This window comes from Caretta caretta, chromosome 18, assembly GCF_965140235.1.
Source record: "Caretta caretta isolate rCarCar2 chromosome 18, rCarCar1.hap1, whole genome shotgun sequence".
NCBI classification, from domain to species: domain Eukaryota; kingdom Metazoa; phylum Chordata; order Testudines; family Cheloniidae; genus Caretta; species Caretta caretta.
The window spans coordinates 5757966-5782367 of NC_134223.1; the positions used below are offsets into that span (position 1 = coordinate 5757966).

The 24402-nt window shown below is 52.9% G+C and overlaps 1 protein-coding gene across 1 annotated transcript; it reads left to right on the forward strand.

Annotated features, from left to right (window-relative positions):
• The first annotated feature begins 2582 nt into the window (after positions 1 to 2582).
• Positions 2583 to 15965, forward strand: TMEM82 (transmembrane protein 82). The gene is made up of 6 exons (XM_048825243.2): positions 2583 to 2881; positions 2965 to 3037; positions 6079 to 6253; positions 8007 to 8415; positions 13151 to 13338; positions 14317 to 15965. The coding sequence occupies exons 1-6, from the start codon at positions 2803 to 2805 to the stop codon at positions 14443 to 14445; spliced, it is 1053 nt and encodes a 350-aa protein (XP_048681200.1). The 5' UTR covers positions 2583 to 2802; the 3' UTR covers positions 14446 to 15965.
• The last annotated feature ends 8437 nt before the right edge of the window (positions 15966 to 24402 follow it).

Consider the following 24402-nt stretch of genomic DNA (forward strand, 5'->3'; position numbering starts at 1 on the left):
CTTACCTGTGCTGGGGGCGGGGAGCACCTGGGCAAGGGGCAGGGGGCCACTTCCTGCTCCTCAGAGCCCCGTCTGGCAGCTGCCCCCGCCCTCAGGTTGTCCCACCAGCTTCATCCCTTGCCACCAATCTGCCACCCTAGGCACCTGCTGGTCGGTCTTTGGTGCCGATGCCAGGCTGCACATGCAGCCGGCCAATGCCAGGACTGGCAGCAGGACAGGCACTGCCAGGCATTTGTAACCCACGGGGGGTGTTACGGGCCCCTCGGTGCGGAGCCACAGGCGGTTGTAGGCATCTCTCTCAGCCCCCAGCTGTGGCTCAAGCTGTAGATGCTTGTGCTTTCAGCTCTGGAGATCCCTAGTTCAATCCCAGGCACATCAGCCATAGTGTGTGCACACGGGGGCTGGGATCCCTGTCCTGTGCACCAGCAACTAAACCTGGCATCACCCTGAGCAGGTCTGGTTCACCTGGTTCACCTGTGAACTCCTGCTGCCACCTACTGGGGCCATGCAAGAAATGCGACCAATTATACTTCACTGGCATCATACCGCCATGTGCCCAGCTCCCCTCATGTGTGCCCCTGGAGCAAAGGGCATACAGCACTGCAGAAAGGGGCACAGCCCCATAGAATCACCCCTGGTGCCCTCCCCTGATGCCACCAGCGAGTGGTGCAGAAACTCAACAATATACAGAACCCACCACCACCATCAATTCAGTGCTGGGTCCCCCCTCTGAATTGGCCCTGGGGCTAGCCCTAGACGGTTTGCTGCTCTAGTCAGTTCCCCTCCCCTCTGAAAGTTGGGGTGGGAGGGGGACCCCGTTGGTGCTGGGGGTAGGGGGCACTCTGAAAAGGCCAGGACTGTCACTGATTGGCCTCCAGCTGGTGGGCGGTGGCTGGGCTAGAGGTGCTTAAAAGGATGATGCTTTAGGTGTCTGCTTATGTGGCCAACACCTATATCAAGCCATGAGTAGCCCCATCCACTCCCTGCCCCTTCTGTCAAGCACTCAGCTTGTCCCTTCTAACTCCCCCAACCCCCAATCACAGTCCCTCCCCATCCCCCTGAATTTATCCCCCTGCACCAGCAGAAACTCTTGCAGGACAGACACCCCTCAAACATTCCAGGGGCAGCTGGGCTGTAAGGCCATGGATGTGGGCTGGAGCAGACCCACCCAGAGCCAAGAATAACTGACACAAACAATTAACCCTCCTGCCCCAAACAGCTCCTTGTGCCATAGGGGATGGGGGCCGCTACCCAAGCTACATTGAGCAGTCAGAAGCTGGCCAGGTCGCAAAGAGATGACACCTGGCTTCAAGCTTTAGCTGCTCTCGAGGGTTTGCAGGCAGGGCTGCAACTCTGAGCACTGGGGAGGGTTTCCAGTAGCAGAGAGCGAGGTGGGGCAGATTTGGGCTCATGGCCCAGAAGGTGCCCTGCTCTCCTAAAATCCTGGCTGACTATGATTTGAAGTACAGTCCACTCAGATGCTCTACAATTAGGCTTAGCGAGCAATGAGCCCTGCAGGGTGCATGGCTGTTAGCATTGACCCACACAGAGCTGATCACAGGAGTGGGGCCTTCAGATTGCAGCTCTGAAGGGGTTAAAGTATCAGGACATCATAGTAATCATTGGTTACTTTAATCATCACTAAGTACCAACAGGTCCCTCTCCCTCAGTGTCTGACCACACTGCTAGAGAAAAAGGGGGGGTGTAATTCAAACACAAATACCACCGTGTTGAGAAACTGGCTGAGAAATGTTATATTGGACCATTCGCACCTTCCACCCTGTGGCAGGGACATGTAAATGGAGGCTGGTCCTTTGCCATCGTCTTTTCCACATAGATCCCACCAGGCTCATTAGAAATACCCAGACAGAAGAGAGCTGAGGAAAGGGTGAGCGGGACAGAGACCAGCTTTTCCTCTAGTTTCTCTCCCATATATCGTCTCCCGCCCCTGTGTTTACACTGATTAACTACACAGATGCAGGGCGGGGTCAGGCTTAAAATCACTTTAAGAAAAGAACCAGTTTTCTTCCCCTAGGTGAGCACCAAAACCTGAGAGAATACAACCCACAAAGGTTTTTTTTAAAAACTGGTACTTTTCCATGTTTTGGCTGTTTCTGTTTCATGCTCAGAGGCTAGCGAAGAAGCTGGGGTGGGCAAGTTCACTTTTGTTTCTGGTCAGTTTTCATGCACTAAAAACAATATCCAGTACTTAAGGAGAGTCTTAATCAGAAGGGTTGGAAGCTCTTTAGAAAGAGGGCGAGCATCATTTGCTGCATTTTACACATGGGGAAACTGAGGCACAAGCCACAAACTAACTTGCCCAATATCACAGGCTTTGAGTTAGTAGCAGAACCAAGCACAGAACCCAGCTTTTCCCCTCCACGTTGCTACTGGGCCAGGCTGCCTTAGGCTAGCAAAACATTGCAGTGTTGGGGTTGCGAAATTGGCAGGGCGAATGATTTGTGCCCAACGGAAATCTGTTCCTTGGCCGTGAACGGGGCGATGAGTGGAACTATTTCTTTAGGTGAACCCTTGTTCTGAGAACTAACTTGCCTGGCTGGGTCCCTTTAACACAGGAATTCCAGGCAACCTTGTGAAGAGCCCTTCCCACTGCTGCTGGCCTGCCCACTCCCCCGGCCCTCTCTGGCCAGCTGATTGCAGGCAGGGCTCATGGAGAATGATTTACCAGCACCCTAGCCTCCTCCTGGTGCCTCTTATCAAAAGTCTCTCTGCAGACCTTTGAGACCGTGCAGAGACCAGCTCCTTACACCTGATTCCAAGCTCCCTCAGTGCTGGTGAAAAATGCTCTCCTTTGAGTTCCTGGCCTCCTGGCTCCCTGGCTTCGCCTGGGGTTCCTCCCTGATGGACTCTCTCTTGCAAGGTGAGGCTAAAGCCCTTTACTGGGTTGCCTCTCTGGTCTTCTTGGCTTCCCCACGACCCACCCGGCTCTTTTCTCCCCTGCAGGGCTAATAGGAGCTTGTGCCGTGTCTGTCCTCTGCAGCCTGGTGAAGATTTATCTCTACATCCAGTGTCTGAAGTAAGTGGGGGAGGAATCGCTTGTCCCAACAAAAATGATTCCCTGAGCAGCTTTGATTTCCTCCAAGCACTTTCTCCCTGCCCCCAGGTCCCACCGCCCTGTGGGTTCACTTGAGATGGGCACCCAAGCTGCTTGAGTGCTATGTGGTGAAGAACGGACTCTGACGCCTGGCATTAAAACTCAGGCAGGTCGCAGCATCCTGGCCTGTAGCGTGACCGTACCGGGCTGTCTGGAATGGCTGGTTCTGTCCCCTGCTGGGCTCCTGCCAGTCCCCTGGTATCGGAGCTGCCCCTGGGCCTGGTGGAGGAAAATCTGTTTGAGTCTCTAGCTCTTTTTCCTTGGGCAGAGCCTTGGATCTGATTGCAAAGATTTACTGGCATCTGGGGCTAGACTGCCTCCTGCCTCCCCCCCCCCCCCCCCCCCCGCCCCCGCCCCACACACGCACGCTGTTTACTAGCCTATAACACAAGGGCGTGATATACTTCATGCCTTGTGTAGGCCCAGCTCACTGCACACTTCCCTCCATTCTCTTCCCGCCTCCCCCCCACCCCCAAGATCCCTGTGTGCTGCCCCCTCATCCCCTTCTACTACAGGGACTCCCTGCAATCCCCCCACTCCTCCCTCATGCCAGGGGCACAGGGTGTCCCTCTCCCCCATAAAATTGTCTCTCTTTCTGCCCTGCATGCCAGGGGCTCTCTGTACCTACATTCCCTCTCCCCCATACCCATGGCTTTGTGGGCTTCCCTTCCGTCCCCCTCCAGCCCATTATTAATTCTGGGGGTCGGCACATTAGCCTCTATGGGGAGGATGGGCAGAGCTGGGTTGGGGTGGTGTGACGCTGGATGGTATTAAGGGCTGCCCCCAATCAGCTCTTTGATCTGCAGAGGATTGCAGGCCTGGCTGAAGCTGCTGGCTCTGCAAACCACGTGCCAGGGTCTCCATGTGCCCCGCCCCCTTCCCCCTTTTGGTTTTTCTGACCCCTCCCCCGCCCATCAGTAGGATTCTGCCCAGTGATGCCTAGAACATTCCCTGGCTTTTTGGAATTGATCAGACAGGGCGTTCCAAAGTTATCGCGTTAAAGACATGCATTCAGGGCCCCTCTTGGCTTGGCCAACGTGTCAGATCAGGCGAATCCCAAAGGATCGGCTCCCTGGCTGGCCCCACAGTCCTCAGGCTGGCTCTGGGGGCCAGCAGGGCCAGATACTAATTACACTTGTATAAGTAGGGGCATAGTGAAGGGCAACAAAAATGATTAGGGGTCTGGAACACATGAGTTATGAGGAGAGGCTGAGGGAGCTGGGATTGTTTAGCCTGCAGAAGAGAAGAATGAGGGGGGATTTGATAGCTGCTTTCAACTACCTGAAAGGGGGTTCCAAAGAGGATGGCTCTAGATTGTTCTCAATGGTAGCAGATGACAGAACGAGGAGTAATGGTCTCAAGCTGCAGTGGGGGAGGTTTAGATTGGATATTAGGAAAAACTTTTTCACTAAGAGGGTGGTGAAACACTGGAATGCGTTACCTAGGGAGGTGGTAGAATCTCCTTCCTTAGAGGTTTTTAAGGTCAGGCTTGACAAAGCCCTGGCTGGGATGATTTAACTGGGAATTGGTCCTGCTTCGAGCAGGGGGTTGGACTAGATGACCTTCTGGGGTCCCTTCCAACCCTTATATTCTATGATTCTATGATTCTAAGGGGGGGAAGATGGCAAAAAAGAAGTCTTTGTGCCCCACCCGGCAATGCACAGGCCACTCTTAAAGTTGCCAATTTTGGCTGGCTTTTTTCCTGGAGGTTTCATCGCATGAAATGAATCCTGGAGGGTGGGCAACCTCTGCTGGTCGAGCTGCTCAGCCCTCTCTGCGAGGACACACTAGCACCCCTGTGGCTGGGAATTGGGTGTCTCTAGGTGGCTGTGGGGGTGCGCCCCAGAGCCCTTGCCTGCAGCACAGGGAGGGGAAAGCACCAAGCTACCCCTGCACGAAGGGGCTTTTCTATAGCAGCTGTAGCCTATTCAGCACAGCCCCAGCTGCTTCTGGAAGGAGTCTCTTCCCTTTCGCCTTGCTCCAGCCTAGGGACACCTGCCCCCCCCCCCCCAAATGCTGCTCAGGGCAGGCCTGCCACCGCAAAAGCCAAAGGGGAACACCCCCTTCCCTGGCCCTGAACCCACCACCAGAGTGGATCCGCTCTCTCCCCTGGCCAGAGCCCAGGAGATGACCTGTGAGGAACAGCTGCCGGGGAGGGGGGCTGAGACAGGGGACCTGGCATAGGTTAAAGAGCGTTGGGCTGGACAGTGAAGAGATGGGTGGGTAGTTTTGGTGGGGGAAGCGTCTGGAACTGGGTTTCTTCAGGGTTATTATTTACTTTGCGGCTGAGGGGGCCTCTTGTGTGGCCAGAATTCGAGAGTCGCTGCCCGTGAGGTGGAGCCAACCTTGGGCAGCTTCGTGTGCCTGGATATCTTGGGTCAGTCCCGAAGACCCACAAGCCCAGCTGCTCTGTGAAAATCCCCTGCTCCTCGTTCATAAGTGTATGGCTGAGGCCTGGTGTCTTTGACTTGAGCTCCTCTCCCCCCCACCCCCCGAACCGGCTGCATCTCGCTGGGGCAGGATGCTCATAGCTGGCCTTTATGCATAAACTAGAGCAGACACGTGACACTTCGGGATCCTGAGCTGCTATGGTAGTTATTATTGGCTGCCTTGGATGGAGGACTTGGGGAGCAGGGGGAAGCCTCCAGGCAGGAGAGGGGCCTGGATGGACTGAAGGAGAAAGCAAGAAAAGCTGCTCTTGGTTGGAGTGATAGGGGGGAGTCGGACAGCCCCTTGGGGCTTGATCCTGCAGATGCTCTGTTTCCACTGAAGCCAATGGATGTTCCCACGCTCTGGCACTGCACAGAGGCGCGGGTTACAAGAACCTGGCTACAGGGGGTGAAGGTGGTTGAAGGTTAGCAGCCTGGGACCTGGACTTCCCCTAATGCAGCAGGAGGGAGGAATTTCCCCACGGACTGATCCTGAGCCAGCTGTATCCTGAGCCTGTCTCTCTCTGTTCCCAGTGACCCGGACAGGCAGAAGGAGGAGGAGACCATCCGCTCCCAGTGGTCTGTACTGGATCACATCCACTTCTTTCTACTGACGTTGATCTTCACGGTGGTTGGGTATCGCGTGGCTGCTTTGGTGGTGCTGGAGTTTTCCCTCAGGGCTGTGTCTATGCTGCTGTCCCTGAATAAGGTGAGGAGTCATCTCTGAGTAAGGGCCTCTGTAATAATCGCCTGATTCTCTCTGTAGTCGTGTATGAGCCATCATTGGGACTGGACCAGGAGGGTGGATTCCTGATGCATAGTCTAGTGCACTGTAGTAATAACTCCCAGCTCTTACAGGGCACTTTTCTTCAGTAGATCTCAAAATGCTTAATAAAGGAGATGTGTGTCATTTATTCCCATTTTACAGAAGGGGAAACCAAGGCACAGAGAGGGTAGGGACTTGCCCAAGGTCACACAGAGCCAGGAATAGAACCCAGGTTTCATGAGTCCCAGTTTAGTTCTCTATTCACTAGGCCACACTGTGCGTGGTTCTCCAACTTCCATTTGCCTGTAATATTCCTGCCCCAGGAAGTGTCCAGCCCTAGCTGATGACCTGATTACGGGTGGAGTCTATGAACACCCTGCCACTGGCCTGAGGGAGTTGCTGCAGAGCAGTCCCTTCCAGAGCTGACTCTGATTCCTTCTCCAGACCTTGCTGCTCTGAGGACCAAGAGACTAGAGCCAGGAGTCAAACGTTGATCGGCTGAGTGGCAGCCTAGGACAGTGCTTTTCAAACTGCAGGTCTCGACCCAGGAATGGAAGACGCTGGGGCGCGGCGGCTCTGGTCAGCACTGTCAACCGGGCCGTTAAAAGTCCCGTTGGCAGTGCTGCCTGGCTAAGGGAGGCTAGTCCCTACTTGTTCTGACACCGCGCTGCACCCCGGAAGCGGCCAGCAGCAGGTCCGGCTCCTAGGCGGGGGGGCATGGGGCTCCGTGCGCTGCCCCTGCCTCGAGCACTGGCTCCAACTGGCCAATGGTAGCTGGCGGGGGCAGTGCCTGCTGCTGGCTGCTTCCAGGGCACAGTGCGGTCCGCAGTGCCAGGGCAGGCAGGAAGCCTGCCTCTGCACCCCAGATGCGCCACTGACCGGGAGCTGCCAGAGGTAAGCCTGTGCCCCTGCCCCATCCCTGAGCCCACACGCAAACCTGGAGCCCCCTCCTGCACACCAATCCCCTCATCCCTGGCCCCAGCCCTGAGCCCCTCCAAACCTAGAGACCCCCTCCTGCACCCCAAACCCCTCATCCTTGGCCCCAGCCCAGAGCCCTGACCCCCTCCCACACCCAAAACCCCTCATCCCCAGCTCCAATTTTCTTCAACTGGGTTGACAGAAAAAAAGTTTGAAAACCACTGGCCCACCCTTCCTGGGCAGAGTCAGATGACACATGATTAGAAGCAAGTGTAGGCTCAGAGGTTTTGCACACCAGACCATCCCTTGTCTGGGCTGCTGTGGGATGGGAGAACTACCAGGGTCTGCAGCTCATGAAACCTCAAGGCATGTATGTAATGTATGGCCCCAGGCCACAAGGGGGTGGGGGTGGAGGGCAGGCGAGGGGATGTTGTGCTGGACATTAGAAGGCAACAGAGAACAAAGGCGCCGCCTGCATTGGGGCAGTCCCTTAGCTAAGGCGGGGGGAGGTGGAGCTGAAGGAGCAGGGTTCTAGTCCCCGTGCTGCACCATGTGCACCATACTGGGCCGTCTCGTTACACCACCATTATCTTGGCTGTGCTGTAACATTACCTGCCCCATGTTGGCGGCTGCTCTCTGATGTCTTGAGTGGTTTCCATTTGCTGTGCTGGGGAATTAGACCAGCCACTGAATCCTAGCCTCCGTCTCGAGGAACACGTCCCGCTGCCCTACGGGCATGTAGCGAGCGTGCTGCATCTCCAGTGCTCCGCTTCCGCAGGGGGCGCACAGCAGCCAGCTGTACCTGCTGTGCCAGTACTCCCTGGGGTGCGGCATCTCCTGCAGCCTCAGCTACCTCCTGGAGGGGGCTTCCCACCGCAGCTGCAACCTGACCCTCGCCTTGGGCCTGGCCGGCCTGATCACCTGCTACGTCTGGAGGCTGGCCCGGCACGTCTGCACCATGTACGAGCTCCACAGCAAGGAGCGCTACTGCGGAGTCTGCATCTTCCTGCTGACCACCTGGCACGGCATCCCCACTCTGCTCTGCAACGCCCTCAAGATCACCTTCGTGGTGGCTGACCTGGCCGCTGTCGCGCTGATCAACAGGGATTTCCTCACCACCTCGGAGGCCATACGCTTCTGGACGCCGCTCACCATCTGCTACACCCTGCTGGTCATCTACATGCAAGGTGAGGTCCCCGTGGCCACTAAGAAACCAGCTGAGCTCCTTCCTGGCCAGAAGGCTCCCAAGGGCCCTCGGGTTTTTTGGCAAGGGGATTTGTTTTGCGCACTTCCAGGCATGACGGAGGAACCCCCTGGTCTTATTCATGAGAACTAACTGTTCATAATGGGACCTTTAAAACGGAGAGCCCCCAATGAGCAAGTCATAGAATCATAGAATATCAGGGTTGGAAGGGACCTCAGGAGGTCATCTAGTCCAACCCCCTGCTCAAAGCAGGACCGATCCCCAATTAAATCATCCCAGACAGGGCTTTGTCAAGCCTGATCTTAAATCTTCTAGGGAAGGAGATTCCACCACCTCCCTAGGTAACGCATTCCAGTGTTTCACCACCCTCCTCGTGAAAAAGTTTTTCCTAATATCCAACCTAAATCTCCCCCACTGTAACTTGAAACCATTACTCCTTGTTCTGTCATCTGCTACCACTGAGAAGAGTCTAGAGCCATCCTCTTTGGAACCCCCTTTCAGGTAGTTGAAAGCAGCTATCAAATCCCCCCTCATTCTTCTCTTCTGCATACTAAACAATCCCAGTTCCCTCAGCCTCTCCTCATAACTCATGTGTTCCAGTCCCCTAATCATTTTTGTTGCCCTCTGCTGGACTCTTTACAGTTTTTCCACATCCTTCTTGTAGTGTGGGGCCCAAAACTGGACACAGTACTCCAGATGAGGCCTCACCAATGTTGAATAGAGGGGAACGATCACGTCCCTCGATCTGCTGGCAATGCCCCTACTTATACATCCCAAAATGCCATTGGCCTTCTTGGCAACAAGGGCACACTGTTGACTCATATCCAGCTTCTCGTCCACTGTAACCCCTAGGTCCTTTTCTGCAGAACTGCTGCCGAGCCATTCGGTCCCTAGTCTGTAGCGGTGCATTGGATTCTTCCGTCCTAAATGCAGGACTCTGCATTTGTCCTTGTTGAACCTCATCACATTTCTTTTGGCCCAATCCTCCAGTTTGTCTAGGTCCCTCTGTATCCTATCCCTACCCTCCAGCATATCTACCACTCCTCCCAGTTTAGTGTCATCTGCAAACTTGCTGAGGGTGCAATCCACACCATCCTCCAGATCATTTATGAAGATATTGAACAAAACCGGCCCCAGGACTGACCCCTGGGGCACTCCACTTGATACCGGCTGCCAACTAGACATGGAGCCATTGATCACTACCCAATGAGCCCAACAATCTAGCCAGCTTTCTATCCACCTTATAGTCCATTCATCCAGCCCATACTTCTTTAACTTGCTGGCAAGAATACTGTGGGAGACCGTGTCAAAAGCTTTGCTAAAGTCAAGGAACAACACGTCCACTGCTTTCCCCTCATCCACAGAGCCAGTTATCTCGTCATAGAAGGCAATTAGATTAGTCAGGCATGACTTGCCCTTGGTGAATCCATGCTGACTGTTCCTGATCACTTTCCTCTCCTCTAAGTGCTTCAGAATTGATTCCTTGAGGACCTGCTCCATGATTTTTCCAGGGACTGAGGTGAGGCTGACTGGCCTGTAGTTCCCAGGATCCTCCTCCTTCCCTTTTTTAAAGATGGGCACTACATTAGCCTTTTCCCAGTCGTCCAGGACTTCCCCGGATCACCATGAGTTTTTTGGCCCATGGCTCTGCAATCACATCCACCAACTTCTTTAGCACTCTCGGATGCAGCGCATCCGACCCCATGGACTTGTGCTCGTCCAGCTTTTCTAAATAGTCCCGAATCACTTCTTTCTCCACAGAGGGCTGGTCACCTTCTCCCCATGCTGTGCTGCCCAGTGCAGTAGTCTGGGAGCAGAGCTTGTTCGTGAAGACAGAGGCAAAAAAAGCATTGAGTACATTAGCTTTTTCCACATCCTCTGTCACTAGGTTGCCTCCCTCATTCCCTCACACTTTCCTTGACTTTCTTCTTGTTGCTAACATACCTCAAGAAACCCTTCTTGTTACTCTTAACATCTCTTGCTAGCTGCAACTCCAGGTGGGATTTGGCCTTCCTGATTTCACTCCTGCATCCCCGAGCAATATTTTTATACTCCTCCCTGGTCATTTGTCCAATCTTCCACTTCTTGTAAGCTTCTTTTTTGTGATTAAGAGCAGCAAGGATTTCACTATTAAGCCAAGCTGGTCACCTGCCATATTTACTATTCTTTCTATACAACGGGATGTTTTTTCCCTGTAACCTCAATAAGGATTCTTTAAAATACAGCCAGCTCTCCTGGACTCCTTTCCCCCTCATGTTATTCTCCCAGGGGATCTTGCCCATCAGTTCCCTGAGGGAGTCAAAGTCTGCTTTTCTGAAGTCCAGGGTCTGTATTCTGCTGCTCTCTTTTCTTCCTTGTTAGGATCCTGAACTCGACCATTTTATGGTCACTGCCTCCCAGGTTCCCATCCACTTTTGCTTCCCCTACTAATTCTTCCCGGTTTGTGAGCAGCAGGTCAAGAAGAGCTCCGACCCTAGTTGGTTCCTCCAGCACTTGCACCAGGAAATTGTCCCCTACATTTTCCAAAATCTTCCTGGATTGCCTGTGCACCGCTGTATTGCTCTTCCAGCAGATATCAGGGTGATTGAAGTCTCCCATGAGAACCAGGGCCTGCGATCTAGTAACTTCTGCGAGTTGCCGGAAGAAAGCCTTGTCCACCTCATCCCTCTGGTCCGGTGGTCTATAGTAGACTCCTACCACGGCATCACCCTTGTTGCTCACACTTCTAAACTTAATCCAGAGACTCTCAGGTTTTTCTGCAGTTTCATACTTGAGCTCTGAGCAGTCATACTGCTCCCTTACATACAGAGCAACTCCCCCACCTTTTCTGCCCTTCCTGTCCTTCCTGAACAGCTTATATCCATCCATGACAGTGTTCCAGTCATGTGAGTTATCCCACCAAGTCTCTGTTATTCCAATCACATCATAATTCCTTGACTGTGTCAGGACTTCCAGTTCTCCCTGCTTGTTTCCCATAGAATCATAGAATATCAGGGTTGGAAGGGACCTCAGGAGGTCATCTAGTCCAACCCCCTGCTCAAAAGCAGGACCCATCCCCAGTTAAATCATCCCAGCCAAGGCTTTGTCAAGCCTGACCTTAAAAACTTCTAAGGAAGGAGATTCCACCACCTCCCTAGGTAACGCATTCCAGTGTTTCACCACCCTCCTAGAGAAAAAGTTTTTCCTAATATCCAACCTAAACCTCTCCCACTGCAACTTGAGACCATTACTCCTTGTCCTGTCCTCTTCCACCACTGAGAATAGTCTAGAACCATCCTCTCTGGAACTACCTCTCAGGTAGTTGAAAGCAGCTATCAAATCCCCCCTCATTCTTCTCTTCTGCAGACTAAACAATCCCAGTTCCCTCAGCCTCTCCTCATAACTCATGTGTTCCAGACCCCTAATCATTTTTGTTGCCCTTCGCTGGACTCTCTCCAATTTATCCATATCCTTCCTGTAGTGTGGGGCCCAAAACTGGACACAGTACTCCAGATGAGGCCTCACCAATGTCGAATAGAGGGGGACGATCACGTCCCTCGATCTGCTCGCTATGCCCCTACTTATACATCCCAGGCTTCGTGCATTTGTATATAGGCAGTTGAGGTAACCTGCTGATTGCCCCTCTTTCTCAGTATGAGGCAGGAGCCCTCCCCTCTCACGCGCTCCTGCTCGTGCCTCCTCCCGGTATCCCACTTGGCCACTTACCTCAGGGCTTTGGTCTCCTTCCCCCGGTGAACCTAGTTTAAAGCCCTCTTCACTAGTCCAGCTGTTGGATGCAGGACAAGGGGTCAAGCTGCCCACAAGGGTATGATCAGCCAATGGGAGCTTGTTCTGATGATGTGGCGCTTCTGTTTTGCCCTTTGTTGGTGGAGCGAGTGTGGTGGGCGTGAATGTCTGGAACCAGAATGGGACCGAATTCTCTCCTGCTGCTTGTGTAGTTTCGGTCGCGCTCAGGCATGTTTCTCTCTCATTCTTAACCTCAGCATTTAGCTTTGCCTTTGCAATGAAGCACAGTCCCGGGAACTGTTCCCACCACCTTGATCCACAGATTATAAATCCAGAAGGGACCACTGTGATCCTCTTCTTCTGACCTTCTGCATAGCACAGGTCGTAGAAATCCAATGCCTACAGTCCATTCTCCAATTTCTGCCAAGGGCAGAGATCTGGACTGTCCTGGGCAGCAGCTCAGGAGCATGGCTTCCTGCAGCCCCTCCCTGGGGACAGAACAGATGCCAGTTTTTCTCTCCCATGGCTGCAATGTGGCTGCAAAGCTCCTGGTGTCACAAAGGGTGTGTCTATGCTGGAGCCACAGGGGCAGTTTCCACCTTAGGTAGAGAGACTGGCATGAGATGTGGCCGAGCTTGCATACAAAACTAGCAGCGGAGCTGTGGCGGTGATGGGCTAGTCACCCTGAGAACCTTCCTGCCTGGGACCCTTGGTACATACTTCAGGTGTCTAGCCCAGCCCACCACTTGTGCTGCTGCAGCTACTCTTCTGTTCTTAGCACGCTAGTTTGACCAAAGCTAGTGCAGATGTCTGCCCGAGCTGGGAGTTACACCTCCAGCGTAGCTGTACCCAGTGTCTTTGGAAGGGACCATTTCTAAGCCATTTTCCTGGCCATAGCAGCCCCATGGCGTGGCTGAAGCTGCTGCCCAAGCCCAAAGGGAGGGTAGGAAATGGTTCATGCCGTGACTGTGGGATGGCTTTGTTCCTGGCAGAGGAGCAGAGGCATAACCCCAGCGAGCAGATGGTCTATCAGACGGTGTTTGTGAGGATGGGAGGCCTCCTCATCCTCCTAATGACAGTCGGCCGGTGGATGGACATCATGAACATCTTCATCTCGCTGGTGGGTGAGATCTGGTGCCTGGTTCGGGCAGGGATCATGCTGGACATCTGCCGGGCTCAGGTGAGACTGCCCACTGTGACAGGATCAGGCCAGATGGCTACAAGAAAGTGATAGAAGGCAGATATATTAGCCCCAGGTTAAGTAGGTCCCTTTTCCCTGGTTAAGGTAACAGGGAAGGTTCCAGAACAATCGGGAAGCTTCTGGAAACAAGACAGGCTGATTAGAACACCTGCAGAGAATCAATTAAGACAGGCTAATCAGGGCGCCTGGGTTTAAAAAGGAGCTCACTTCAGTTTGTGGCACGCGTGTGAGGAGCTGGGAGCAAGAGGCACTAGGAGCTGAAAGTGAGAATGTGGACTGTTGGAGGACTGAGGAGTACAAGCATCATCAGACACCAGGAGGAAGGTCCTGTGTTGAGGATAAAGAAGGTGTTGGGAGGAGGCCATGGGGAAGTAGCCCAGGGAGTTGTAGCCGTCGCATAGGGCCCTGGGCTGGAACCCAGAGTAGAGGGTGGGCCCGGGTTCCCCCCAAACCTCCCAACTCCTGGTCAGACACAGGAGGAGTTGACCTGGGTGGGGGAGGAATTGTGGGAGTGCGGGGAGAGGAGAAGTATGTTAAGCACAGCGGGTCAACAGGAACGCGGATGGGTAGCTAAGGAGTTGCCACAGAGGCAGGAGGATGAAGCCAGCCACCAGTTGCAATGGAGCAAATGAGAACATCCTGTGCACAGCGCAAGGGCCCAGTTCTCTGTGGTGGAATGACTCTGACGCCAGCAGAGACCTGGGCCCCAAGTGTCAGAGGGAGACAGGTAGCAGCTCCTCAGGGCACTCCTGTCTGGGGAGTGGGCCAAGGCTGTGCAGCCCAGTGAGAGCCCAAGAGAGCTCCTGTGTCCTCTTGGCTATGGGACCCAGGTAGCTGCCCGTTAGCTTATCCCTGATGCTCCTCGGGCAGGCTGCGGGTGCAGATTCTTGGCCGGAGAGGCTGTTCACTGTCTAATATTTGTGTGGTGGTTGGGGATGGGGTTTTCCTTCTCTGCAGGATTTTTCTCAAAGGTTCCCTGAACCCGGTTCCAGTTCCAGGCAGCCCCAGCCTAGGCCTGAGGCCTTTGGCAGAAAATCCAGCTCAGTGACCAAGTCCTCAAGTGGAGGGGCCGGAGCCGAGAGATGAGGAAGGGGCTGCCGTGTTCCAGCGATGGCAAGAAAGGCAAAGCCCCAGCAACCAGGACTGAAATGTGACATTTTAAGCTTCAGGCCGTGCCAACTGAAGCGGCTTAATTCACATGCCATATGTGCTCCAGATACTAACCAGATTCGGGGGCGATCTGCTGAGGACATGATCAAATGGACGGTTGTTAACCTGGGACGGTGCAAACTACTTAGATGACTCTTTGCTCCCCGCACCCCAAACACACTGTGGTTGGTCGACGTGCCCCAGTCCCTGGAAATGGGGAGGCCCCCAGTCGCCCTCTGCATCGCATACTGGCGAATGGGAAACCATTCCCCCACCACCCCTGGTGTTTAAAGGTTTCACTTTCCCTGCTGGCTCTTTCCAGATCGTCTCTAGCCTGCCCCACCCAGAACCTCTCGTCCGCTAGCGATCCCAGCCTCTCCAGGTGCCTGAGCTTGCTGCGCTCGTCTCAGGAGCCAGCTGTCCCTGGATCAACCCCAAAGCCAAGTTTCTTGCCCATTGAACCAGTGCATGAGGCCAGTGATGGAGGTGGGTGGAGGGCAAGAGGCCATGGTGGACAGGAGGGCTAGGAGGAGCTTGGTCCAAGCCAGACCTGGCTGCTGCCATCTGCTTTTTTGGTGGCCAGCTGGATCTAGGCACAGGTGTCCCTATTGCCTGACACACAATCCCCATCGGCCCCCTGCTCAGCCTCTGCTAGTGAGTGAATGGGCATGGACCTTGCTCTCTTCCTGGAGGCTGTCCCTTCAAGTCAAGGCTGAGGCCCCTCGGCAGGGTAGCAGGGGAGACAAGTTGGGGGATGGAGGTCCAGGTCCAGGCCTGTTAATTCAGCACCTGCTCACTCATTGTAAAGAATTCACTCCTAATTCATTGCCAAGGGAATACCCCTCCACACTGGGTGTTGATGCAGGTGGGGGCTCCCTCTCATCTCACAGCAGCAGGCCAGCCCTACCCACCATGTGTACCTCCTCAGCGTCCCTCTGCACCAGGGGCTGGGGTGTCACTCAGTACCCCTAAGCATCTAACTGTCCTGGGGGCGCAGAGCCATTCCTCTGTAGCCCGTTCCACAGGGGCTCTGAAGGGGATGAGCCTGCAGCTGGGCTGGATGTTTGGATAGCACGGGCTGGCTCAGCTGGACTGGATCTCTGAATTCTGCTTTTGGGTGAGACTGGAGCTGACCTTGAAATTCAGCAGCCCATGAGGGGACTGTCCGGACCTGCTGCTCCAGGCTTGTCTCATCCCCCTTGGCCATGTGTTTGCTCTGTCCCATTCAGGCTCTGTCTGACCTTGCACTAGCCTCTCCTTCACAACCCTTGGTCCACCTCCTCCGGCACGGTGATTGCAATGAGCGACTGGGCTGGGCTCCAGACACGTCCCATCATGAGACATGAGGAGCCGTGCGCATCCACTTCCGGTCTAGTGAGTTAAGCGGAAGAGGGGAATCCGTGGACGCTTGTGCTGTCAGTCGTATGACCATACGAGAGAATAAAGTGTATAAAATACGCTGAGCTGGAGGGTGAATGGCAAGAGCCCCTTCACCTTTCATTACTGCGCTTCTGACTGTTTATCATTGTCCTCTGTGGGTCCTGACCTGATCAGTGACAAGTGAGGTGCCAGGAAATGTTTGGAGCTATGTGGCCTGATGTGCTTCAATCTTCTTTTCCCCTCCCCTCCCCCCCACGTCAGCCTGCCCCCGACGTGCCCTCCTCTGATCGGCATTTGTATCTTTGCTTTGGCCTATCCAGCCAAGTAAGATCATGGGTGAAGGTAATATCATATGCCAGTCCAACCTGCCAGTTCTTGGGCTCCTATCTTCCACATCAGTCATGGGTCCTGCAGAACTATTTCCACTCCTACCATGGACCCTGCTGCCACCTGGTATAAACCAGGACCAGAGAGGGGAACGGACTCTTGTAGCAGGCAGCTGAGTAGCCAGTGCTAGCAAGCCTGGCCTGACTGATGGGTCTCATGTTGCACTGCCTGCCTTGGTGAGATGGGGGCTCCAGACCATGTGGGGGTTGTGAAATTTTGTGGGTGCTGAAGGGCTCCTGCTCCTTGGCTGAAAGGGCTATGGTGATTTTATTTTAACCCAAGCCAGCATGATTTGCTCATTTTACACACACATGCCCCGCCCCAGTTCAAAGCCTGGCCGCATCATGTTTCTCCAGCAGGGACCAAGTAACAGGGAGATTTTGGCCCTAAAACCTTCCGGCTGGGATCTCAGTGCTCTTCACCAGCCCACGGGAGGGGGTGGTACTGGCCTCGTTGCAGGTGGGAACACTGAGGCGCACAGAGTGTGTGGCCTTACCAAGAGTCAGGGGCAGAGCTTGGAACTGGGCTCTGGGCTCCTGCCTCCTAAGATTGTACCTTAGCCCCGTGCCCCCCTTCCTGTCCCCGGAAGGGTACAGTCACAATGCCTAAGGAAGCATGCGTCAATTCAAGGGCCTGAGCTGCAAGGCATAGCTCCACTCAGTCTCCCGAGCCTGTAAAATCCAGGGTAAAAACTTACCTCCCCCTCTGTTCAATGCACCATTCACAGTTGCTAAGTTAGGCTGCGTGCAGGGCCAGCCACGGCGGGGTCACACGATGCATGGCCCATGTACCCGCAGAATCACAACTCGCATTTTACAGCTGGGGCAGCAGCTTGCCCCAGGCCACACAAGGCAAAGGCAGCAGTGAAACCCAGAGGCCTGTTACAGGCTTTAGCTGCAGGACCATCTTCCCTTTCAAAGCCCCCTTCTCCTGGAACAACTTGCCCTGATGTGGATCCATGCCCTGCTGACGGCTCTGCACCCCCAGTGCCCCCCTCCCCCTTTGTGCTCGTGGCCAGGCAGAAGAAGGAGAGGGAGGATGACCATGGGCAGAGGCAGATGTGCCCAGCAGGGGGTAGCAGAAAAGACTGAGTGGAGCTGAGGAGGGGGTGCAGTAGCCAGGGGGCTTGTAACAGGGAGGGGAGCTTGTGGATTGTAAAGTGCTATCACCCCATGGTATCAGCACCTCCCCAGTCACTACTGCATCCCCCTGGCCCACTTCCTGCAGCCACCCAGCTACTGAGGTCCCCATCAGTGACTGCATCTCTGATGGGCATCCCACTTCCAGTGGGGTTCTGAGCACTGGCTGGCCAGGAGGCAGCCCCTGGCTCTGAGTGCTGGGATCAGCTGGTTCTCCAGCAAATGCAGAGTAGGGATATAGGCCAACCGGCCGGCCACAGGGTGTCACTGTTTGCTATCCCAGCAAAGGGCTGAGTCAGCAGCTGCTGGCTGGGAATGAACTTGGGCGCGACCAGAACTGAGCTGGATTTGCTGTCAAGTGTCCTTCGGCACCAAGGTGCCTGATGCCAATGCAGAGTGGCAGTGCAGGCCCTGGGGGACTCTCAGACAGGTCTATGGTGCTGTCAGCCCAGCCCACCTCTGCTGCTGATCCCCCTCAGCCTGCGTCAGCTTGTCGCATCAGCCCCCTGACAGCAGCATCTGGCCAGCTGCAGAGGGGGTGGGCTGAGGATCCTCCTCATCATGATGAAGAGCAGCATTTGCAGCGATGCCCACTCAGCCTCCGAAAGCCATTGGGGGGGGGGGGGCGCCTTGGGAAATTCAGGAATCGTGCCCAGCTCTCTTCCTGGGCACTGACAGCTCTCCCCATGTCCCCCGGGGGCTGGCAGGAATCCCTGCTCGAACACCGAAGAGCAGGCATCCCAGGCTCTCCTCCAGGGCCTGTACCTACCTGCTGCAGAACAGTGCCCTGCCAGCGTAATGCTGATGACAACATTCCTTCACCAGCCCGCACCCTGCCTGGACTTGTGCCTGCACATGAAGGCGCAGGCTGGTGGATGAAAGGCCTTAAAGGAGGCTACTGTCATTATGACGGAAATGGCTTTGCTTTTATGTTCTTGTCAACATTTGACTTTATATCCCCTGCCAGCTCACAGGGCAATACTAGTCCAGTGCACATGCACGGCATCTCACATCTTTATCCCTGTCTTACTGATGGGGAAATTGAGGCACAAAGCAATGACATGACTTGCCCAAGTTCACACAAGGAGCCTGTGGCATAGCTGGGGAAAGAATCCAGGTCTCCTATATGCCAGTCTGCTGTTCTGACTCCTAGACTGACTGGTAACATGCAATGTCTTTTTTCTAACATACCTGGACTGAGGAGGTGTGACTGGATCTGGACCAGACTCCAGGAGCAATCTAACACTGAATCAGGGTGAGGGGTTGCATTTGGATCCAAAGAAGCCAAAAATCTTCCAAGCTCATCTCATGAAATTTCAGCCCAGACAGGCAGAAAATGTCATAAGAGACACTGAAGTCAATATTGCAAGATTTGTGCCACCCTGACTGGTGGGGCTCTTGGGAGATACACTGTCCTACTGGGATTTCTGCCATCTTGGGACAAAGGCACTGAGAATGACAGCACCTGACCTGTAGCTGTAAAACAGACCCCTCCTGCTTCTGGGTCAAACCTGAATGCAATGCCATAGGGTCAGAGCCAGGGACTTGATTCCATAAGCTCCAGCATACCCTGACACACCAAGTGGTTTGGCATGAAGTTTCCAGTCCATTACGGCTTTTTTAAAGGCAAGATTAGAGATGTTTGGTAACCCATTGTCCCTTTAAGAATTGCAAGGGTCATGTGATTGTCAGGAGTAGACACATGACCCTTTGAGGCCCATAAAAATGAGACCCTGAGCTACTTTAATAGGCCTGGTGGGTCCTGCAGTGTAGAAAAGACTGCAATTGCGCTGGTGCAGAAGGGTGAGAAATGTTGCTTTACTTATCAGCATGGTTAGTGGAGCTGGATGAAAAATGGGGGATGGATAAGTTTGCTTTGTGGCAGGAAGTTGAATACCAAAAATTATGGCCAAAATCCAAAATATTTTGGTTTTTAGAAATGTTGCCCCATGGCTGTTGTAGGTCAAGTGCCTAATGCTCCTATTTGCCTCTATACACTAGGTTCCCTGGTTGGACTTTGTTTCCCATGATACACCCTTGCCTCCCCTCTTGGAGAGGTCATCTAGTGTGTCATGGGGAGTCCCTGGTGCATCATGGGAGATGTAGTTCATCCAGGAGCCTGGCCCATAGTGGAGAATAGAGATATGAGCCAACAGAACTACAAGTCCCATGAGGCACTAGCACTGCCCAATTGAAATGTTTCTGGGTTTGTCCAAAATATTTTGGTAGTGGGGTGGTCAGTTTTTATTTTTTTCCAAAAACATCATTTTTTTTCTGTGGAAAACAGACACCTTTCATGAAAAATTTGTTTGTTGAAATAACCATTTTGGTGGTGTAATTTTCAAAAAGCCCGAATGGTTGGTTCTCGATATACGTTCCCCATAAGCAAAAGTGATATACCTGCTGTTTAGTATGTAAGTAGCTATTGTCCAAACTGTCTGGTTGAGCCAATCTCTGTTTTAATATAGTACCAGATGGGAGGATTAAACAGAATCAGACTTGAAAGCTATTCATGTCTAAAACCAGAGATGGACCCCAAACCAAAACATCAGTTCACAACAGTGACAGAGCTCAGTGGGCAAGGGTCCCCTGTTCTCTGCAAACAACTCTCACCTCAGACCTGATCAACGCACTACACCAAACACATGTCCTGCAGGGTATTTATCCAAAGGGTAACATGTAAGGTGTCTACAGAAAGCTTGTAATTTAGCAAGACTCAGGATCGTTGAGAAATGTGTGTATGGGTGACACTCAAGAAATAATGTAACAATGTTGAAAGTCTGCTTTATGGTCTTGGATGTAAAAGTTAGTCATCAAGGGTTAATGTGTCGTGATGATGGCCCATTCAAGCAGGAGGGAGCTCCACCCTTGCTGGTTAGCTGGTGATGTAATGCAAAGCTCTGATGTCTATAATTGCTCCATCCCAAGGCCATCCAAGAACTGCAAACAATCACAACCACTTGGAGCCACTCCCACAGGACCGGTTTCAGAGTAGCAGCTGTGTTAGTCTGTTTTCGCAAAAAGAAAAGGAGGACTTGTGGCACCTTCGAGACTAACCAATTTATTTGAGCATAAGCTTTTGTGAGCTACAGCTCACTTCATCGGATGCATTCAGTGGAAAATACAGTGGGGAGATTACAACAGGCAGGGGATCGCCCAGTCTCGGAAAGAACCAAAAGACTTAACCCAAAGTTGGGAGAGGTCCTCTGTCTCCGGTCACTGAGGAGACATCTGGAGGAGAGTGGGTTTGGATTCTGGGTCCTGTAAAGCCAACTAGCTGGTTCAGCAACAGACTGAACTTTGGGGTTTGGGAGGAACCTACTTTATTGGTGAGCGTTGGCCCTAGTTTGTGTCTTCTGACTTTGTTTTGTATCGTAACCACTTGTTTCCAGGTGAATCTCTTGTCACTTTTAAATAAAACTACTTCAGTTTTATTGGAAGTCCTCGCAAGTCCTGGGTGTTATACAGGAGCGGTGGTTTAAAGTAAAACCGTGGTATGCTGCTCCTTGGGGGCAGAGGATTTGGGAGTTCTGTCAGTAGCCAGTGTCAGGGGCTGGCTCTCACAGGGGAATGTTTCAAAGGAACTTGGAGACTAGGCTGAACCCATCGTTAACCTGCAAGGCAAAGACAGGGCTGGTGTAGCCCAGAGGGGAGTGCGTGAGTGGTTAACAGCTAGCCACCAAGAACAAGGCTACCTCTCTTGCAGTTCTGGGGACCCTGAGAACCGTCACAGGCTCGGTACGCTGGAAGGATGGCCCTTGTGGGTCAGGAACTAGCCTGGGACTTAAGACGTGGTGTGACAGTGCCCCCCATAAGGATTTATGGAAATATACTTAAGAATGTATATATAACATAACTAGAATGTGTTTTATGCTACATATGCCATGTAACATATCTCTGTAAAGGTTATGATCTACTGATTCTATTAATCCTATTTGTGTGTATGTATCATTTTTGTATTCAAAATTATGGATATTGGCTGCTCACTTGTTTGATTCTGAGTAGGTTTTAGTGAAGCCGTTGGTCAGCTTCCTGAGAAAAGGCTATTCTCAGTAAGTGCCCATCAAGAAGCGCTTAAACCAACAATAAACTTGGAGATGCCAATCCACATCTGGGCTTTCCCAGGAATGTGGCTTGGCTGGTAAGGAACTCAGTCACACATGGACATGTGACTTGCCCAAGTGACTCCAAAACTCCATTTTGCAGCTGGACTTTGCATAGGAGAGAGGAGGGGGTCTCCACCCACAAGAGAAAGTCTATTTAAACCCCTAGGAGACCCCTCCATTTTGTCTTCAGCTGGCTAAAGAGAGAGCCTCTCCACCCCCAAAGATACCTGAAAGAAACTGGAACAAAGGACAGTAACTACAGGGGGTGTGAGTGAGTGCTGGACCCAGACTAGAAGGAGACTAGTCTGTAAAAGAAAACTGACTGGAACTGGTGAGGTTTTTATCTGTATTCAGTATGATTACTGTACTAGACATAGACTGGTGTGTTTTATTTTATTTTACTTGTTAATTCACTTTGTTCTGTCTGTTACTACTTGGAACCACTTAAATCCTACTTTCTGTATTTAATAAAATCACTTTTTACTTATTAATTAACCCAGAGTATGTATTAATACTGGGGGGGGGACAAACAGCTGTGCATACCTTTCTATCAGTGTTATAGAGGGCGAACAATTAATGCGTTTACCTTGTATAAGCTTTATACGGGGTAAAACGGATTTATTTAGGGTTTGGACCCCATTGGGAGTTGGGCATCTGAGTGTCAAGGACAGGAATACTTCCTAAGTTTCTTTCAATTACGCCTACAGCTGTTAAGGGACGTGGTTCAGACCTGGGTCTGGGTTTGCAGCAGGCTACTGGGTCTGGCTCAAACCAGGCAGGGCACTGAAGTCCTAAGCTGATAGGACAGGAAAGCAGGAGCAGAAGTAGTCTTGGCACATCAGTTGGCAGCCTTCAAGGGGGTTTCTGTGATCCAACCTGTCACACATAGGTTAAAGTCTCTGCTCTGCCACAGACTTCCTGTGTGAGGAAGTCACATAGCCTCCCTGTGCCTCAGTTTCCCATCTGTACAATGGGGGTAATAGCTTTGCCCTGCCTCTCAGGGGGTGTGAGAATAAACCCATTAAATATTGTCAGTGGCTCCTCCTAAGTACTGGAGATAGACAGGGTGGGGATGTTTCAGGAGCCTCCCCTTTGGCTTTGGTGTTAGGACAGGCCTGTTTTCTGGTTCTAGTTCTGGTTTGGGTGTGGCCAAAATGTCACCTGGTCCTTCCTAGCAGCTGGAGATTCTCCCTAGATCATCCAGCAGTCTCCCCCAGTACTGGAAGGTGGCCAGGCTCAGTGGCTGATGCTAGCTGGCCAGAGCCTATCCAGTGTGTTACCTCGGCCCCAGTGTCCCTGGGGCTGAACAGGACCCCCTCTGGGAAGGGCTTGGACAGTTTCTCGGGAGCTTCACTCTGGCCCAAACACAAACAAGGTGGCCTGCAGGATGGAACAATGTCCAGCGCTGTTCTAACCCCTCTCCCCTCCCCGCCAGCTCCACTTCCTGCCTAGATGGGGGTGAGCAGCTGCTGTGTGCAGTTCGCCCAACCACTTCCTAATGGGTCTCTCTTGAACCCCATGTGGCATTGGCATCGGTCCCATCACAGCCCAGGGCCACCCAGCTCAGCAAAACGAACCACTTGATCGGTCTGCGCTCAAACCCAGAGAGCCGCTTGTGAGAGCGGACAGCCAAGGGGACCCCAGGGGCGCAGACGAGGGATGCACATTACACACAGGAAGCAAAGAGCTTTAACGACTGCTTTCTATTAAAGGGAACATGACTAACTCCACCCAGCAGCTGTGCAGGGCTAAGGAATACAACCTTCTGCAGCACCCCTTCCCCTCCCTTTTCACTGTGGGTCTGCAGAGGCCCTGCCAGGCAAGAGGCTGCCAGCTCACAAATGTGGCCTAGCTCTTAGGCGTAGGGATTTCCGGGTTCAACGTCCAGTTCTGCTGTGTGATTTCACCTCTCTTCTTCCCCTCCTGCCCTTTCTCTATATAGACGATGAGGGCTCTGGGGAGCCAGCCTCTTGCTATGTGTCAGGGCGGTGCCTGGCACAATGGAGTCCCAGTCTCAGATTGGGATGCTCTATTTGTAATACAAATTAATAATAAGAGTCTCTCTGTCTATCACGGACTCTGCCACTAACCTCTTCTGTGGCCTCTGGGTAAGTTCATTTAGCCTCTTTGCCTCAGTTTCCCCATCTGAAAAACAGTGATAGGTCTTGTCTCGCAGGTCTACTGAGGACTTTGTCATTTGTGTTTTCCAGAGAGTTTTAAGGATGAAAAGCATTATGTGCACCACTACTGCAGTGCAGCCAGCTCTGGAGCGGGAGGAACAGGGTGGCTAACAGAGCACAGTAACACTACAAACATGTAAGACAGGAAGTTGCCCTTCATGTAAGCTCTAATGCATGACAAGAAGGCATGGGTCATCGTCTGTCCATAGGAGCTGAGGGCCTCACAATCTTTAGTGCATTTATCCTCTCACATCCCTGTGAGGCCGGGCAGGGCTATTATCTATGCAGTGGGGATGAGGACCTGAGGCCCAGACCGGCTACATGACTTGCCCAAGGGCACACAGGATGTCTGTGTCAGAACAGGAGCACTACTACAGCCTAGGACCATCCTTCCTCCCAGTTAACTCATTCTCCCCAAAACCACAGAGGCCAGCAATCTTTTTGGTGGTGACTTTTACCCCAAAAAAGCCCAAGACAAGTTAGTCAAACTCTTTTGAAACACCAAAGAAGGCAGCGAAGGTGCAGGGTTAGGCCTCAGGACTCCTGGGTTCTCTTTGTGGGTCTGCCATTGACTCTCTGTGTGACCTTGAGCAAATCACTTAACAGCTGGGGGCCTCAGCTGCTGCATTCATAGGGAGGCGATAATACTTGTCCTCCTGTGAGATCCGTAGCTGGATTGCGCTGGAGAAGTGCTAAGGACTT